General features: G+C 33.7%; 2 protein-coding genes across 4 annotated transcripts; one reads left to right on the top strand and one right to left on the bottom strand.

The window, feature by feature from the left end:
• Positions 1 to 1,165: 1,165 nt before the first annotated feature.
• On the top strand, positions 1,166 to 9,678 carry LOC102627949 (ATP-dependent DNA helicase 2 subunit KU70). The gene is made up of 19 exons (XM_006477783.4): positions 1,166 to 1,345; positions 1,489 to 1,566; positions 1,884 to 2,000; positions 2,218 to 2,332; positions 3,354 to 3,459; positions 3,577 to 3,694; positions 3,787 to 3,870; positions 3,959 to 4,017; positions 4,809 to 4,942; positions 5,027 to 5,070; positions 5,304 to 5,380; positions 5,884 to 6,031; positions 6,162 to 6,223; positions 6,730 to 6,790; positions 7,887 to 7,979; positions 8,053 to 8,170; positions 8,490 to 8,592; positions 8,707 to 8,881; positions 9,277 to 9,678. The coding sequence occupies exons 1-19, from the start codon at positions 1,280 to 1,282 to the stop codon at positions 9,388 to 9,390; spliced, it is 1,872 nt and encodes a 623-aa protein (XP_006477846.2). The 5' UTR covers positions 1,166 to 1,279; the 3' UTR covers positions 9,391 to 9,678.
• LOC102620823 (small RNA-binding protein 11, chloroplastic-like) lies at positions 9,196 to 11,426 on the bottom strand. Of its 3 annotated transcripts, none has more exons than XM_015530022.3 (4): positions 11,142 to 11,380; positions 10,303 to 10,371; positions 10,114 to 10,220; positions 9,196 to 9,550 (listed from the first exon to the last, which is right to left on the bottom strand). In XM_015530022.3, exons 1-4 carry the CDS (start codon positions 11,260 to 11,262, stop codon positions 9,467 to 9,469), a joined length of 381 nt encoding a protein of 126 aa, XP_015385508.2. In that variant the 5' UTR covers positions 11,263 to 11,380; the 3' UTR covers positions 9,196 to 9,466. The 3 variants fall into 3 exon arrangements, with proteins under 3 accessions (XP_015385508.2, XP_024954829.2, XP_052294250.1); XM_025099061.2 differs by lacking the exon at positions 9,196 to 9,550 and adding an exon at positions 9,783 to 10,037 and having other exon boundaries at positions 11,142 to 11,392; XM_052438290.1 differs by lacking the exons at positions 9,196 to 9,550; positions 10,303 to 10,371 and adding an exon at positions 9,783 to 10,037 and having other exon boundaries at positions 11,142 to 11,426.
• Between the last annotated feature and the right edge of the window lie 8,332 nt (positions 11,427 to 19,758).

Below are 19,758 nucleotides of genomic sequence, written 5' to 3'. Positions count from 1 at the left end.
GCCTCCAGTCATATTGGACCAAGATGGGAACTTATTTGGAGCTGGAAAGGGCCACAAAGTGTCAAAACCTTCATGTGGTTGGCTATTCAAAACAAGTTAAAGACCAAAGCTGAGCTTGCTAGAAGACACATTTTGACAGAAAATCAATGTGAGAGATGCAAAGTTTGTGTGGAAGACTCCCTTCATGCCTTTAGAGATTGTGTGGCTGCCAAACGTATTTGGTTAGATATAGTCCCGTGTAGATTACGAGGAAGTTTTTTCTCTTCAAACTTAGAGGATTGGATTATTACTAATTTAAAGCCGAACTGTTATGATTGTAATGGAGTTGACTGGGCGGTAATTTTTGGCACAGCAATCTGGCGGTTGTGGTTTTGGAGGAACCAAGCTCTGTTTAAGAATGTGCAGAGGAGCAATCAGAACATCACGTTAGATATTATGACCAGAGCTGAAAATTCTCATAAAACCATGAGGGCTTTGATCAAGCCTGGAGCTTCAAAAATGGTTAAATACTTTGGATGGAAACCTCCCCCTGAAAACGTTTTCAAATTGAATACTGATGGGGCCTGCAAAAGGATGAATATGGCAGCTGCAGGTGGGTTGATAAGAAATGCCAATGGGAAGTGGATTGCTGGATTCTGTGCGAATATTGGAATTAGTTCGGTTACCAATGCTGAACTTTGGGGTTTATTCTATGGTCTTGACCTGGCTTGGAAGGTGGGTATTCGGTCTTTGTTGGTTGAAGTTGACAGCAAGTGCATCATTGATCTACTTGCAGACACGAGTAATAGCCCTAATAATTTTTCTTCAGTCATTCAAAGTATCAGAAGGCTCATCAACAGAGAATGGCATGTGTGCATTAGCCATATTTATCGTGAAGCAAACTTTGCAGCGGATTTTCTGGCAAATTTAGCAATAAGGCAACCTCTTGGCTTCCATTTCCTTCACAATCCTCCTAGTGGTGTTGTTAATTGCTTATTTCACGACATGTACGGGAATGCTTTCCCGCGTTTTGTCTCGGTTTAGCCTTGTTTGGCTCCCTTTTATATCAAAAAAAAAAAACAAAAATTAATATTTTAATAATTTGGGCGGTTAGTTGATCCGGTCTAGACTGAAAAACCCCAATCCGGTCCATTGACCCGCACTGACTTTAACCTAGCTTGTCAGACACTGGACTGAAGTTTCCAGTTTCGAATTTCTTTAGTACGCGGGTATCATTTAAATTTTTCAAAAAGCCCCTAAAATAAAACCAAAACCTTTCATTTCTCGTTGGGGTAAAAAAATGGAATTGGACCCCGATGATGTCTTCAGAGACGACGACGAAGAATCCGATAACGAATTCTATCAGGTTTCCTTTCTCCGTTTCTTGTTTGCTTTCATATCAAAACGACTACTGAGCTTCGTTTGTTTCTTAAATTCTTCATTTTTATTCATTTAGGCCAAAAAAAAAAGATGAAGATTAGTTGATTTCTCATAATTTTGTTTTTTCAGGAACACGAGGCGACTAAAGAATATGTCGTGTATCTTGTCGATGCTTCTCCCAAAATGTTTAGCACTACTTGTCCCGCCGTGAGTTTCTTCATTTAACAATGATAATCGATTTTTTAAAATTTTCAATTTTTTTTCCAAAATGGTCAGCGGCGACTTGGCGTTTTATTTATTTTTTTAATATTGAATTTGACCTAGTCATGAAGCAAAATGCAGTGAGTAAATTGTTCTTCTATCACAAACTAGAAGGGGAATGAAATGTTACAGCATTGAAATTCAATTTGCTATGTTGATGTTTTGTGAATAAGTTTGATGTTTTATGTAAATGCTGTTGTTCTGTGCCGTTTGGTTCTTGGTCTGATTGGTGTTAATAAATTTGATTTTTCAAAAATTGGCAGGAGGATCAAACAGATGAAACTCATTTCCACATTGCAGTTAGTTGTATTGCGCAATCGTTGAAGACTCAAATCATTAATAGATTGTATGATGAAGTAGCTATTTGCTTCTTTAACACTGTAAGTTGTTCTAATAAAGTGAAAGATATGTTGGCTATTAGTCGTCTTGTATTCGAAGTTGCCTTTACTTTTATGTCTGACACTTCTTTGTAGTCTTTGGTTGAACGGTATAGTATAACTGGCCTTTTACTTTTGAGTAGAGAAAGAGGTTTTTGAATGTAGGTTTTGAGAATAAGCATAAAAGTAAACATGCAATTTTTTTTTTTTTCATTTGCAGAGGAAAAAGAAGAATTTGCAAGATCTAAATGCTGTTTTTGTATTCAATGTTGCTGAACGAGAGCAACTAGACAGGCCAACTGCGAGGTTTATAAAAGAATTTGATCACATAGAGGGTAAGTTTTGGTGATTATTTGCATTTTATTATGTGCATGGTTTATTTTAGATTCCCTGCTCCAGTTCTCTTTTCTCGACTGCATATTGTTCGAGACTAATTTTAGATTAAGACTGAAAGTCCTTGTTTTCAAAATGCAACTAGTTACGAATTGCACCACAGTAGGAGTTTTGTGATTCTGATCAATGTTGAGGTTTTAAAGTCATTTTGCTGATTTTTTATCTGAAAAAGTATTGTTTGGCTTTAAACTAACCAGTTGTTAGAATTGTAAGGTAGCAACCTTGTGGCCTTTTCAATAGTGCGTGGTTGCATTTCACTCAGGAAGCAAAGGTCAAACTGAGGTTTTTAGTCTTGATGTCAGTGGGTCAACATTAGCATTTAGTTTTTTCCTCTCTTTCCAAATAGATTCAATAATATCTCCTTAGAAATTTTTCAAAACATAGGTTATCAAGTAATATGAAATTGGAAAGGTAGGGAATTGCTTTAGTGTAAAACCCAATAAAAAGTGCAAGCGGCCATTTTAGGTGTAATGCATTTTCTCTTCATTTCATTACTATGGAAATTGGAGGACAGACTATCTTTTAAACATAATTTGTTTTTCTATGATGACAGTATCCCACTCTATCCAGTATAATTTCATCATTTTTCATATGGATCTTGTCAATTCTTTTTTATAGGATGTTGAAGATCTATTCACTCCTTTCAGTGAGTGCTTGTCTCTAGCATTATTTGTTAATATGCACATGATCTTCCCCTCGTTTGAGTTTTGACTGAAGCAGCTGTCCATTTTATCATAATTAATTTAATGATAAACAACTGACATCGTAACCAATCTTTGATATTTACATGAGATGTTTGAATTTTGGCTCCTGTGATGAAATTTGTGGTTGCATATATACTTATGTTTAAGCAGAAACTTTTTATACTATGTTGCAACATAAGTTGACTAAGTGTCCTCTTTGATGGAGAGTTATTAAAGATAAAACAATCTTGCCTAATCTGAAAACTGTTTTGCTCTGCAGAATCTTTTGAGAAAGAAATTGGGAGTCAGTATGGAATTGTTTCGGGATCTCGTGAGAATTCCCTGTACAATGCTCTCTGGGTTGCGCAAGGCCTGTTGCGCAAAGGGTAATGCTATGTACTTATCACTTTGTTCTTTGTATTGAATTTCCTGTATGCCTAAGAATTTCCTTAAGAATACTTTATGTAACTTTTGGTAATATCTTGGTTATATATTTATCTCAGATCTTCAAAGACAGCTGACAAACGCATACTGTTATTTACAAATGAAGATGATCCTTTTGGGAGTATCAAGGGTGCAGCAAAAAATGATATGACCAGAACCACAATGCAGCGAGCTAAAGTACGAGTTTCTATAAAAGTAAAGTTGCAGTTGGGGGCCTGCAAGGACTTTATATTATTATAAGACAACTCATGCATTTATCTTTGTTTCAGGATGCTCAAGATCTTGGCATCTCAATTGAACTTCTACCACTGAGTCCGCCCGATGAGGAGTTCAAGGTTTCTCATTTTTATGCTGTAAGTCCACACCTTTGCCATTTTATTTTTTCAGGACTTCCATGGCTGATAGATTCATTTACATTTCATCGATCTTACCATGTTGCAGGATATGATTGGACTAGAAGGTGATGATCTTGCTCTGTTCATGCCATCAGCAGGACAGAAGTATGCATCTCTGATTTTTTGTTAATCTTTTTAATTTTTTTTAATACAGAAAATTCAGCAATTATGTACTAGAGACATTATTAAGTAACCACATGTTTCCCTTAGAATAATTGAAAGTTGGTGAAGTTTTTGGTCCTCCCAAAACATTATAAGGAAATAATAAACCAACTATTACTTTAAATTCCTAAGTACTAGTAATTTAACCTGGATGAATATCAAGCACTCGTGCTGATGTGAATTTTGGCAATTGACTGTCAAATTTATGAAGATGTGACCATGATGCTGTTTATAACTGAAAACAGGTCCATTAGTTCAAATGAGATATGGGAGACATCTATAATGTCGATTATGGTTAGTTTGCCCGTTTTGAGGGAAGAGTAATGGTATGCTTCCCTTGGTAGTTATAGTATTATTGTCATGTTATATAGTCTCAAGCTCCTTGGGTGCAGTTAGCAACGGATCTTTGTGCTGACATTTTGCAACAGGTGTTTTAGACCCCTCAATGACCATTTCTGCAACTCTTGTATGCTTTCTGATGTCTAAAGCTAATTATTATTATAGTTTTTTGTTTGAGAGTTGAAGGAGATTGTTTTTTCCGAGAGTCAAAGGCAATGTATTTGGGCTGTATTCGGAAATGGGATTTATCTTTAATTCCCCTTGTCCGGAGATGGATATTCGTGGCCATGTTATGATTTTAAGACTTGAATCAGACAATACAGCATAACCAGCTCTTTAGTGAATTAAGCTATCCTTGACATCATTTAACATGTGAAATATGTATTTGATTTTAGATTGGAAGATATGAAGGATCAGCTGAGAAAGCGAATGTTCTCAAAGCGCATAGTTAAAAGAATATCATTTATAATTGCCAATGGACTGTCAATTGAATTGAATACATATGCTTTAATTCGTCCAACTGTTCCAGGTAGGTAGGGTTCATTGTTCTCTTTTAGGCTTCTGCATGTGGTCTTTTAAGATGGTCATCTGTTTCTGTGCTTTTGCTTTACAGGGGCAATCACCTGGCTGGATTCTGTCACAAATCATCCCTTAAAGGTGATTCCCATTATTAATTATGATGGCTGGTTGCATTTTTAGCAGACATATGGTTGTATTGTAATGTGTCACACATCAAGGTTTCCTTTTTTGTTCTCTGTCTCTCTCTCATTCTCTCTCTTTTTAATTTTTAAATGTCAAACAGTTATTTTATTTGAAAATCATTAGGGTAAGTCTTTAGTGTAGTATGGGGTTTAGCTACTTGTTATATGATTATATTTGATTTTCTACAGACTGAAAGATCTTTCATCTGTGCGGATACTGGTGCATTAATGCAAGAACCTGCAAAACGCTTTCAGCCTTACAAAGGGTTAGCATATTTAGGTTCTACTGTACATCATAGTCAATATTTTTGTGGAAGATCTCTCCTTCACACCCTCAGCTAACACTGCCCCCTTCTGTTTCTTTTATCAGTTCTCTGTTTTCTAGGTTCAAAATTTGTCTGTATTGTATCTATTCTTTGCTTTATATTTTTACCTTTATAGGATAATCAAGACACTTTCGTTCTTTATTATGGTGCTTTAAACACAAACTTCTTTTTTGACTGAACAAATGCATGGCTTTGGCTATGATGAGAATCGGTAAAAGTAGTCTTGCAGTGAGTTTAACCCATCCGGCATAGAATTAGGGACTGCAAACTAGCATGCTTCAGAGAATAAAATGTTATCTGCGTTGGTTCATTTGTTGGCTCATCAGATGATGTCATGTAGCTTTATCACATAGAAACTGTTCATATTTTGCAATTCCTAATTGTTCATGTTATTATTTAATTCTCTTCTTGGAATTTCAGCCTGGTTTTCTGTGTATTTTCAGTGAGAATATAAAGTTTTCAGTTCAGGAGCTATCTGAGATCAAAAGAGTTTCAACGGGACATCTTCGTCTCCATGGGTTCAAGCCATTAAGCTACTTAAAAGATTATCACAACTTGAGGCCATCAACATTTGTTTTTCCTAGTGACAAGGTTGCTTAGTTCTTTTGCTACAATGTACTAAAATTATTTTGCTGAAGTTAATGCTTGTTTCATCATTTAGTTGTTGATGGCTCATTGTCCTTATATTAGCTTTCTCTTTTTTTTTCATTGGCTTATGCAGGAAGTGGTCGGAAGTACTTGCACTTTTATAGCCCTCCATAGATCCATGTTACGGCTTAAGCGGTTAGTGCTTTATCCTCCATTTTCAGTAATCTTATATTATTACATTTATGAAATTTAACTGGTTATATGTTATGTTGTCTGTATCAGTATATATGGGTTAAAATTGTTATCCCATCTATCTTATGTGTTAGTCTCAAAACCATTTTGTTGATACAAAGACATTGTATGATATCTGGAAATTCCTTCTTTTGTATGAACATGCCTGTGACAGTTCTTGTCAATGTTTTTTGAATCAGTGATTTTTGTTGGCATACATTTTATGATCATGTGGTGGGAGTTTGAAAAATACCTTAAATTCATTTATTGATATTCATGAAGTTCTTTAATGCAAATTCCTCTAGTTGTTTTCATTCTACTCTTTTTTTGAACCACCTGATTTTTCTGGAAGTATGATGATGGCCATGTTCTTATTAGTTCTTGTATTGTTGTTGTTTGGCAATCAAAGTGGTACTCAGACAATTACAACATATAGTTTAGCCTTTGAAGACTTTATTGTTTCCTTGCAGTTTTGCAGTTGCATTTTATGGCAATCCATCTAATCCTCGGTTGGTTGCCCTTGTTGCTCAAGTAAGACCTTTGATACACATTTGTAGAACTTATTCTATTTTGCACATTTGACTGGATAATTTTGGAAGACGTGCGATTTATTTATTTATTTTGGATAAGGCGAGCTTTCTCTGATAACTTAACTGCCGCTCAATTGTATTTGACTCATCGCTAAGTGTTTTCTGGTTGTTCTTGCATTTTTATTGAACATTGGCCTTGGGGTGCCTACGGCCTAAATTCCATGGAAAGACAATGTAGTATTATGTGTTGGTATTGTTTGAGGATTAACCTTGTAGAAATGTTCCCCCTTAAAAAGGTCTGGACCTAATTAGATGAACTCTATGTTTTTGTCTCGGTTCTGCCCTGTGTCACTTCCAACTACTTTATCACCTAAGTTTCTGTGAAATATATACACAAATTGTTTCTGGATTATAACTAGAATTCCACCTTTTCTGGACCCATCTCATATCAATAATGTGACCCCTACCACCTAGAGGTAGTTTTAGGCAAGTTTCCTTCGAAGTGGATTTCTGAATGCCAGCTCGTAATAATCTATCTTCTGGTGCATATGATGATTCTTTAGCTGCCCGAGGCGTTAATTTACCGATTAAAATATCGCCGGTCTCTGCCCAAGATCCTAGCATCATGATTCCATTTTTGTCGAAATTGGAAAGTAACCGGGCTTTTCAATGCAGCATTTTATTAGTAATCCTTTCGGGACCTTGGCTTGTCACTTGATTCTGAATTTCATATTTCCGTTTGTAAAAAGAGGTGTAAATATCTCTATATATCTGACATTCGCTAATAAGTACCGATCCTGAAAATTGTAAGCTTCCCATGGCATATAAGCTACTAATATGTTTTTCCCTAGAGTGAGTTTGCTGCCAACTGTAGAAGCACCATCCGCTTCTGATATGTATAATAAGATTTTGATATTTGCTTATTATGATGGAGGAAAAATCACTTTTCAGTTCTCGATTTGTCCGAATGAACAAACTATATGTTCTTCCAAAATGAAAATTCTTGTGGTATTTATATTGCTTATTTCCGGTGGTATTTAATGTGTTTAATTTACCACTTATTACTGAGGCTATTTATCTCTTTTGAATCTTCACAGGATGAGATTGTTAGAGCTGGTGGTCAGGTTGAGCCACCGGGAATGCACATGATATATCTTCCATATTCTGATGACATCAGACCCGTTGAAGAGGCAAGAAAGATACCTGAGTTAAAATGAATATATTATCTTATAGTCTCACTGATGTAATTTATGGTATTTGCAGCTTCATTCGGATACGGATGCTGTTCCTCGGGCATCAGATGATGAAGTTAAAAAGGCTGCTGCTTTGATGAAGCGTATTGACTTGAAAGATTTTTCAGTCTGCCAATTTGCTAATCCTTGTAAGTTGTAATTTGCTTTTTGGTAATATGTAGTTGCTTATGGAATGCCTGTTAGTATTAAGGTTCGGTATAAGCCATCTTCAAAAAGCAGCTTATCATGTAATGGTTTCTAATTGTGAGCTTGTGCATACAAGTGGAACCCCAGCTTAATTTCAGAGATGAAAATCACTTTGCTCTTATAAAATAAGCAATTTTCATAATGCGTTGTGATATAGGTTGACTTCTGTAAAGGCACACACGGGGTTGAAAAAAATGTCAGTTCAATTTAAAATTTTTGAAGTTATTCCATTTGATTATGTAACTGAATAAATTCCTGCAGCTTTGCAGAGGCATTATGCAGTATTGCAAGCCTTAGCTCTAGAAGAAGATGACATGCCAGAAATCAAAGATGAAACAGTTCCTGATGAAGAAGGCATGGCCAGGTAAGTACAAACTTTTGGTTAAGTTTTAAATGCTCTTGCTTTTATTTTATGCTTCAGATTTTGATCTTGATTGATAAATGAACTCAGCAAATTATTCACGTGTGTGACCTGCAGGCCTGGAGTTGTTAAAGCAATAGAGGAATTCAAGCTTTCTGTTTATGGGGACAACTATGATGAGGAAGGTGATGTTAAAGTGAGTGAGGCCTCCAGAAAACGGAAAGCAGCTACTGAAAATGCTGCAAAGGAGTGTGCGAATTATGATTGGGCTGACCTTGCTGACAAGGGAAAGGTTAGACTAAATGTTGCTTTCACTTATTTCCGTCTCGAAGTTTTGCTTTCTGCTCTGTGCATGAGAGTTTTGTTTTGTGTTTGAGAAGATAATTTGAGAGACATTTTCAATTTCCAATATCAGCGCCTTTATTCTTTCGCCAACAAATGTAATTTGAGATTCCAATGAGAACAAATGGGTTGAGTATTCAAACATTTAATTTCTTCTGGAAATCAAAATGAAGATATATTGGCAATTTTGGCACATTTTTATTTAGAAAGTTATGCTCAGTATGATAATCAAAGAGATGCATATCAGTCTATGTAGATTCATGATTCAAGAAAAACTTGGATTGGTTATTGCTCAAATAATTTTAATGATATTTAATCTCATTTGTTATTGATTATGTTTTACAGTTAAAGGAAATGACGGTGCAAGAGTTGAAGCTTTACTTGATGGCACACAACCTTTCCACTACAGGAAGGAAGGAAACCCTGATCAGCCGTATATTAACACACATGGGCAAGTGAGCGTGTGATGGATCTGTCGTGTTACACTTCACTCTAATTAAACATTCCAGGTGCATGCCTTGCCCCTCCCTGCATTTCACTGAAATTTTGCATTTCCATTTTTGTTGGGGCACAAAGAGAACTTAAAACTTCTGGATACCTTATGATGAGCATCAACAGCCTGAAAAGCATTTTGGAGAGAGTTTTCTTAATATGAAGGGAATGCAAACACTTGAAATGTGATCTTTCTATACTTCGAATAATATGAGAAGTTTCAAATGAAGCGATTATAAATTTTTAGTCTTTGAAGTGCGTGTTTCAACTTTATTTTTTTATAAAATAAAATAAAACAGTAAGTGATATGGCACATGGGATTGCAATCAACTTTTGAGACAACAATCGACGGTGAATCGTCAACAAAAACAAAATTTTTCATTTTCTATTGCCAAAAATTGTTTTCAAATTCCAAAGACTTGCTATTTGGTCTTCATTTATAAATACTATGCCTTTCAAAATATAACAGGTGAATTTTTAGCATATAAATTAACATAACACATGGCAAAGTAGTTGACTGCCACGTGAATTTTTAGTCTCGCAAGTGCCACATCAGTATTGTAACGTCTGCTGGGTCTTACATTGTCCATAAAAAGGACCCGTCCATCTAGTAACTGCAAGTATATACTGTGTGATGCTTAAACTCAACAATTTAAGCATGGAAAATCAGAGAAAATGATGCAATTTTACCTTCCCATTCATCTCTGTCAAGGCTTTTTGGGCTTCCTCTTCTGTGCTGAAAGTCACGGACCCATAACCTTTTGATGTGTTCTTACCTTTATCCATTATTATTGTAGCTGCAAAAGGAAAAGAATCGGATATTAGAAAAATAGTGAAGATGGAACAGGGGTTGAGACGTAAAATAGAAATAGAACAAACCCTTAGTGACTTGGCCAAATTGTGAAAAAGCATCAGCTATCATCTCTTTAGTGGTTGAGAAAGAAACGCCTGCGGAACATGCCAATTATTTTATCCAAATTAGATGGTAAGATTGCAAATTCTGCAGCCAAAAGTATTACACAACTGAAGGAAGGAAATAAAAAATATGAACATGTTTTTAATCTCAGTAACTTGTGAAACAGTTATAAGTTCAAGGGAATTAGATAGAGGTGTGGCTGAGTTTGATATTTTGGACCAAAAAGGGCAAACAGATGAATCCAGATAATTAAGAAAAGCATCAATTCCAGTGCAACTGTGGACAATGGAATTGCTTTCCCTATGAGAGTAGAGGGCCTAAATACGAGCAAAAACCTACTGATGCATCTACAGAAGCTCACATTCACATCCTGCGTGATTAAACCACCGTATGGTCTTACTATACAGTGAAGAATGTAATAATTAACGACCTGATAAGGCTACAAGGTGAAGAAACTATTCACCAGAAAAGTTCAAAATCAAATCAGAGTGGCTTTGATTTTTGAAAAAATGAAACAATATCACTTGAGCAACACTATAAAATTATTCAAAGAAATCTCTAGGTCAGTATTCAAATATATGTATTCGTCCATTCCACCACAACCTCAAAATTCAGAACCAAGGAGCCCCCGTTTGGATTCGATTGATTAATTTGAGCAAAATAAAATCGGATTTTGAACTTCCCTAATCAAAAGTTATATTGCACACAATCGGTTCCTTTAACATGATGCATCACATAATATTTTGTTTGCAAAATAAAGAAAAAAGATGACATAATAGAAACACTCACAGAGAGAGAATACCTTTGACGAAAAGCTTAGAAGTGAATCCTCTGTAAGATACGAGTTGGGCTGCTGAATTTTTCAAGTTTGAATGAGAGACTGCGCCATTTCTGAAAATGTTTTTTTGTATTAGCGCCGCCATTTTTGTAAGGGAGAGTAAAGAAATAAGTAACAACGCAACAGGTGAGCAGAAGAAGCCCAATTTAGTACTTCAGTTGTATGCCATGTTTGTGATCAAAATTGAATGGTTAAATTATGTTGTTTCCAATAATTTATGCTGCATCTGTTTTAATAATAAAGAAATCTTGCATTAAAATTAAAATTAGGGTAATACCTGATTTTATAAATAGATTGCAATGTAATATTTGAAAAATAAAACAATAATTTACAAAATGTTTATAACATAATTTTGATTTTTTCTTACAAAAAAAAAAAGAGTAAGTAATAGAGAACGAGGGCTACAAACTTTGTATCTGAAACGGCCGTTCGATTATTCATAAATGAAAGCAACGGTCAGATATTGGTGGCTTATGAAAATAGGCAATCGTGACGACTAACAAGTGAATTGTTTTTTAATGTTTTTTACACTACTATATTACAATCATAATTTTATTAATATTGTTGATGTAGATTTTTGGTCAATCAGTGAATTAATTTAAGTGGGGGTATTATAAAAAGACACAGAAAACTGATGTGGTTCAACCTTTGGCCTACATCCATAGATAAAGAAAATAAATATTTTATTAAGATCGCGATTACAACTCAATTCTCACTCTCTTTACTACTTTTTAAGTGCTCGTCCTCATACGATCATGGATCTTTGTTTTTATAGCCTTCAACTGATAAATTCATTTTCTCACTTAAACTCTTCCTAATTCTCCTCAATCCATTATGATTTGAATTACAAAATATTTCTATTTTTTATAGGTTGTATTCATGTCAAACTTTATTGGGTTAATTTTGTCCTGCACCCAACTGTTTCAACATTTTTCGCCACACACCCATATGTTTCGAAAATACTCACTCCACACCCAATTCCGTTAATTTGACCGTTTATTCTAATGGTCAAAGGGCAAATTTGGAAATTCATATCCTAAATATTATTTGATGATGATAAATTAAATTTATTTGATAATTTAATTGATGAAGTTATTATTAATTACCTTTAAATAAAATTTTTTAATGTAAACATTAATTATTAAATTAACATTTTATCTCATTTTATTTTTCTCTAATTCAAGATAAGGGGTATTTCAGATATTTACTTAAATTTCAAGTAGCTCCGTTAAACATAACGGTCAAATTAACGGAATTGGGTGTGGAGTGAGTATTTTCGAAACATATGGGTGCGTGGCGAAAAATGTTGAAACAGTTGGGGGCAGGACAAAATTAACCCAACTTTATTTAATTTACTTCTGGATCAAACTATGTCCTTCCATCGTTGACTTTTATCTTGTAGGGCCTGATTCAACAATAGCCCCTTTATTTAAACTTGATTTTTTTTTTTCTGTGGGATCCATAATCTACAACTGGGTCAAGGGTCCCCATCGGTTAGGATCCATGACTTTTTGCTATCCTGCACTCCTGGAAACCATGATTTCTGCTCCCCATTCCTGTGGACCATGGTTCTTGCTCCCGGAGGAGCATGACTCATGCTCCCTATTCTTGGGAGAGCATGGTTCTTGCTCCCAATTCCTGGGGACCATGGCTTTTGCTCCCTAAGGAGCATGACTCCTACTCCCCATTATTGGCGAAGCATAGTTTTTCCTGCTCCCTGGTGGAGCATGGTTCTACTCCCTAAAGAGCATGACTTTTGCTCTTTATTCTTGGGAACTTGCTCCCAATATGCTCTTTATTCTTGAGGGGCATCACTTTTTGCTGCACATTTTTATTTATTTTTATATTTTTCTACAAAAGCTGCTCCCCAACTCTTAGTTTCTTGTTCCACTAGAAGCATAAGACCTCAAATTGTTTTTCTCTACTTATTTATACATAAGCCATCCTTTGCACCTTTTACCCACATTGTGGAGCTCTAATCCTTTGGTTTTTCACTTTCCTTAGTGAATGTCTTTTCTTTTCTCATTGTTTTTAGAAATTTTAACGACTTCTGATTTTGAAATTTCAACTATAACTCTTTTTATCATGAGTATTTTGAACATGATGATGGTTACTGTCATCTATCATCTGACCAATTACCTGTTTCTATAAATTTTACTTCTGCACCATTTATTCCTAGTCACCAAACTAACCTCCAACCCAATACTGACTGGTCCATCAATGAGGTGGGGAATACAATTTTTGAAAAATCTATTTCATCTCTTAGATTCAAATATGAAATTTCAAGTTCAGTTGAACTTAGGAAGTCTCAAATTTGTGAGCTCGTCAGCCAACCTCCTCCTAGGGTCGTTGCCTTTCATTCATATTTTTTTCGTTTTGGTGTTAGGTTACCATTGCACCATTTCTTGAGATATATGCTGATCTATCTGAACTGTGCCCCAGCGCAGCTTTTCACCAATGTCTAGTGTGCAATGATTGGCATGTACATCTTATGGAAATTGAGAGGTTTTCCAGATTCCACTTTTAGTCAGTTTTGGCGAATTTACCAACTAGTGAACCTTTGTGATAAAGATTCCCTTCTCAAGGGTTGGTATTATGTCCGTACTTGGGATAAGTCTCTCCCTCTAATCATCCAGGCCGAATCTCATGATGGTTCCTAGAAAGATTCTTACTTTTTTGTCCTTGGGGATTGGGAGCTAGAAAATTCTCCTGATATGTTTCCTATGTATTAGGTTCAAACCCACTTTTCTACTTCTGGTAGCTTCACAAGAAATTTCGACATGATGTGTTTTTCTTTATCAATGTACTTACTCTTTTTCTTTTTCTTTTCTCTTTTTTTTTTCAATGTCATGGGGTTGCACCCCTATTGATCATTTCGAGCAAAATCAGATCGATGAAGTTTTTAAAGATCTTAAAAATTTTTGGTCCTCAAAATATCTTTCTCAAACAGGCTTTCTAACCGCTTTTGGCTTTATCCCTTCTATTTCCTCCAATATTCCATCATCGAGTGAGTTTCTACTTAGGTATAATAGTTTTGATGCTACAAAAAGGTTGTACTATTTTATTTTTCTTTTCTTTTTCCATTTTCTTCCAGACCTTTGAAAGTCTGAATCTGTTCTTTTCTTTGCATTGGTCAGCTCATCAGCACTAGAATATTTTTGAGCTCTCAATAGAAACTCAGTGAAAGTCCTTGGTGCATTCTTAGTGAGCCTACAATTGAATCTTCATGGCCGTAGGCTTGCCATTATGGCCATTAATGCTATTGCATCTGTATAATTTTCTACTCTTACTATCTCTTTTCTAAAACGAATAATATAGTCATTCAATGACTCATCCTTCTCATTCTTCACTGACAACAAGTAAGTTGAAGGAAATTGATGGTCTCTTGCTCCCACAATATAGTAATTCACAGGCCTCCCATTCTTAGGTTTTGCCCCTAAGGAGCATGACTCTTGCTCCTTATTCTTGGGAGCTTGCTCCCAATATGCTCTTTATTCTAAAGCAGCATCACTTTTTGTCACACACTTTATTGATTTTTATATTTTCTACAACAAATATTAACGGTCAAGAATTTATTGAGACTATTTTGATAATTCGAACATAGTACAACCCAAATTCTTATCCTCACATAATATGGGAGAGACATATATTCTTCTCCTTTATCAATGAAGAGACATTTTTACTTCTACTCAATTTAACTGAGAGGAGAATCGAGTCCTAGCAATATCTAGAACTTGAACCCATGTGCTCTAGTTTGGGTGTGTGTGTTGTGCCAATAGGTCAAGAGCCCATTGACAAGTACAAAAGAGTGGTTAGATACTTGAGAATGGGATGTAACCAAATTGAGGGCCCATTTTGGTTTACTAGGTTGAAAAATAGTTTGCACTTATGATAAAATCGTTAGTATATTTTGAAAACGAAAAAAGGAATAGTTTTTCAAAATTTTATTTGGAAAATAAGATTTACTAATAATGATGTTAAGAATCTTAACATTTGAATTCCAATATTATTTGTCACTCAGCTATTGAATGATGGATTTCATAGTTTGTAAAATTACTTAACTATTAAATAAATATCGTATTTATTGAGACTAAATTGAGATTAAAATGCTGGGATATCTAATATTGCATAAAAAAAGATAAAAATTTAACAACTTCTCTTCACAACTAATTATTTTTACATCACGACTAACATTAATTATTTTAAACGTTACAATATTATTAAACTGCCCTTACTGGTTATCAAAAGGTGAAAGCATGTTAAAATAAGAAATTACTAAGAAACATGTGTTTAAACAAAGGTTAAGGTTATGAACAATTAAGAAGAAACAACTTACTATCAAAGGTTTAGATTACGAACAAATTAGGGAAGATATTGAGCAAAGAAAGGGACGAAATGATTTTCTGAGTTGCCAGTGACAAGAATGCTTGTGTTGTGAAAGGAAATCTGATGGTTTGTAAATGAGTTGAATTTTTCGCTCCCTACAATGACTTGCTTGTGCCCCATATATTACTTTGCACAGTAGTATTTGGGATCCTAACAATCAACTATTATTTTGGTCCCAATTAGTGTAGTAATCATCTATTGAGCGGTAAAATATTATTTTTAATAGTCATGAAATTCGATATATAATACATTAATAACACAAATTAATTAGAACTTAATTGTTAGAAATCATAACATTACTCTACTCTTTAGTGGAGTTCCCTTAACATATTATGTGAGATTGTGTACATTAAAAATATGTTAGGCTGCTTGTTGAAAGCAATATTCCCTTTTTTATTAGGATAAAAGCTCATTTAGTCTTTATATTTTAAGATTAATGTCCGTTTAGTCCCTTTATTTTTAAAAATGTCTCAAATCATCCTCAACATCACCTCCATTATTGTTAATTCTAGATTCATGAGGGTAAAAATGTATTTTTCTTGTTAAAATTTAAAATTAAAAAAAAGGCTATTAAAAATGCCTCAAATTCTAGAAGTCTTTGTCATTGTTCAACTCAATCCCATCATCGGACGATGGGACAATGCCAGTAAGCTTAAAGCTTTCATCATAATGCTTGTGCCTTCCAAAGACATTATTCAAGACATCGTTGATAAGGGATACAAAACTCAAGCAATCAGGATCATAAGCATCCTCCACATCTTTGCCTAAAAATTGAACTGAAATGCTTATTTGACTCATTTTGAATCTGGCAACACAAAGATGAAGAAAAAATATCAAAAACTTAAAACTATTACATATGAATTCATAAAATACAAAATCAACATTATAGAACTTTGTATGATTATGATTTTTTTTTCCAAAAAATACTCAATCAAGTGAAGTTAAAATAATTTCTTTTCAATTATAAATCCATTCCACTACTAATATTAAGCTACGAAACAACCATGAAAGGGTTAAAAAAGGTAAAAGAAATTAATAAAAAAAAGGGTTAAACTTTTGGCATATGGAATTTTAGTTTTGTGAAGAAATACCCATTCAAGTGAAAACAAATAATGATTTCTTTTCATTGAAATACACATGGAAGATTAATAAATAAATAAATTAACAAGACCCATATAACACGTACTAGAGTAAGCCAATTTCCTTCGCTGACAGACATCTATTGCAAGACTACAGTTCCAGTAGAAAAAATTTTATAGTGAGAAAAATTGTTAAGAGATTTGAAAATGCAAGTCGTTTAAGTTCTTAAAGCTAGGGTTTTGAGGAATATAAGTGTGAAAAAACAATTTTACTATTATGAATCTAGGTTATCGTAATAATTTTTTTAATTTTAAATTTTAACAAGAAAAATACATTTTTACCCTCATGAATCTAGAAGTAACAACAACGGAGGTGACGTTGAGGGTGTTTTGAGGAATTTTTAAAAATAGAGAGACTAAACATGTACTAATCTTAAAATACATGGACTAAATGGGCTTTTACCCTTTTCATTATATCCATAATTTTGAATTGATAAAGTTGTATTCTATAGCTCTTGAAAAGCACATAGTATAATAATCATTATAAATTATAATCAAAGACTAAGCAGGTCTTTCTTTGCATTTGATTACTGGCATTTCAATTTTCACTGTTAATTCTCTTTATAAAATAATTTATTTAATTAATCATAGAAATAAGAGAGAAAAGGGGCCATTTCTTGATTCAAAGTCAGTCAAGAAAAGGGGCCATTTCTTGATTCAAAGTCAGTCAATTATAATTATAAAACATGAGCAGACATTACATGCCTAATTTCCAAGCAATTAAAACGGTTTGATTTGCTTTCATGCGTGCATGAATTTCCAGGAAAGAGAGTGCCTTTCCTCTCTTTCTGTAGCAGTGACTACAATTATGGAAAAAATATGTTAACATGACAAATAAATAATGTTATTATAAGAATAAGTTTTTGAACCCGAGACTTGAAGGAGGTTCTATCTAATTCTAAAGATTGCAATCAAATTATTATCCCTAATTTCATTTTAAGTTAAATAAAATAAAATTTATGCTGAAGTATAACTAGTGCCTTGCACATTCATTTACGCAAAGAGCTCAGAAAACTCTGACGTTAAATTTGAAAATTAAATTTCTACTCTGCACACCCATCAAAGTCCCAAAATTACACAGAAATTAGTTTTTTTTGTTAAAGCTCTCTTTCTTCAAAAGTTAACACCCCGCAACACCCATAGTAACCCTTGTGATTACATTCATGCATGCTCATGACTTAAACTTTGTTTACGCTAAAATTATTCAAAACTTTATTATTATTTTTTTACCTTACTCGCTGAATTTGCTCAAGGACATGGAGTCCCAATTCTTGTTATTTGTCCTTTTAAGATAAACAGAAACCTAATTATTTATTTGTTTGTCTGATATATTTTTTTTAATAACAGTTTGTTAGCATAAATATTTACCTGTGAAATCGAGGAGGAGAAAATTTTAGAAAAAAAAATTATGGAAGGTAGAATCAGATTTTCTTTTTTGAGCAAAGAACATAAGTAAAAATATATTAAATCTATTAAGTCTAATTGTCTATAACGGTAAATTGCATAACGAATGATTTAACAACATAAAATAAATTTTATTAAGTTATGAGTGTTCTGATTATTTTCTAGAGTACGAATTGTCCCATCGTAAAACAAGATGCCGGGAAATATAACCTCTGCGGTGCTCTTTTACGGTGTCGTTGTACAAACGTTAATAGGTGAGTAATATTAGTTATTTAATGCGCCAATATTGTATATTCCACCATATCAATGTCTCTGGTTGCCAAAGATTGTTAAAAGCAACGTGTTCTTTGCTTCAGGTAATTTTTTCGCTATCCATGACTTTGAATTGAAATACTTGGCTTACAGTTATTTTGTAAAGCTGTTGAAAATTACCACAGCGGATAAAGATTAACCAGGTCATTCTTTACATTTGATTATGGATTTTTTTATTAAATATAAAATTGGTAGTTTGTTGCTTTCAATTTTCAATGTTAATTTCACTTTTTTAGTCATTAAACACAGAGAAAGGGAGAAAGAGAGAGAGAGAGAGAGAGAATATTAAGGGCCAATGTTACGGGATTTGGGGTCAATTCAAAGTCAACTAATATATAAAACATGGGTATGCATAGAAAACTCTTACATTACTAATTAAGAAAAATTGATTTGCTTTCATGAACTATTCCAAGAAGAAAAAGAAGACTCTTCACATTCTTCATGACAACAAATGATGTTGATTTGACAAATATCATCCAAATCAGGGTGATGTGTGAAATATAGTGAAATAAATAAATAGAGAAGACAAACTTGTTGATCAATATTCAAAAACTCATCTAAAGTGATCGTTAAAGTCTAGAGGTTAGGTATGATTAGCATTTATTTTTAATTTTTTGGCTAACATCGTACATAGTCACTTGTCGTGTGATGTAGGACAGGTTTAGAAATCCTTTTATTTTAGGCTAATGCTAAGTTACATGCATGTACCTTACAACCCTCTCACATGAATAGTGAATGATGTGGGTCCACCCACTATTCATGTGAGAGGGTTGTAAGGTACATGCATGTAACTTAGAAGGATCCTTTATTTTAACTTCCGTATTCTTATTATTTAATTAGTTATAGGGTTTTTTAGTATTTGAGTAGTGATCACGTCTCTTAATCTAAAAATATGCTTTTACGAGTATAAATATCAAACTAGGATTTTAACACCCTTTTATACTAAGGCTTCGTTTAGTACAGTTTTTTAAGTAGCGCTTATTTAACTAGAGTTTTTGTTAATAGAGCTTTTACTAAAAAAAATTTAGTTATTTGATTGTCAATAAGAGTTTTTATTAAAAATTTATGAAATTATTTTAATGGCCAAGTTTTTTAAAGTTATGTTATGAAAATAATAAAATAAAATAGTCAAATAAGTAGAGGATATTTTAGATATTTTAACATTTTAAAAAAACTTTTCAACCTCTACTCACAAAAACCCAAAATTCGAGTTTTTACAAGTAGAGGCAAAATAGCTTATTTAAGCTTCAAATGCTCTATTAGAAAAACAACCAAACAACAATAAAAATTATGATAAGAGTTTTTGGAATTAAATAAACACTTATAGACATTAAATAAAC

The sequence above is a fragment of the Citrus sinensis genome, chromosome 3 (genome assembly GCF_022201045.2).
Source record: "Citrus sinensis cultivar Valencia sweet orange chromosome 3, DVS_A1.0, whole genome shotgun sequence".
NCBI classification, from domain to species: domain Eukaryota; kingdom Viridiplantae; phylum Streptophyta; class Magnoliopsida; order Sapindales; family Rutaceae; genus Citrus; species Citrus sinensis.
The sequence above is the reverse complement of the archived record's forward strand: the minus strand, read 5'-3'. Positions and strand labels throughout refer to the sequence as shown.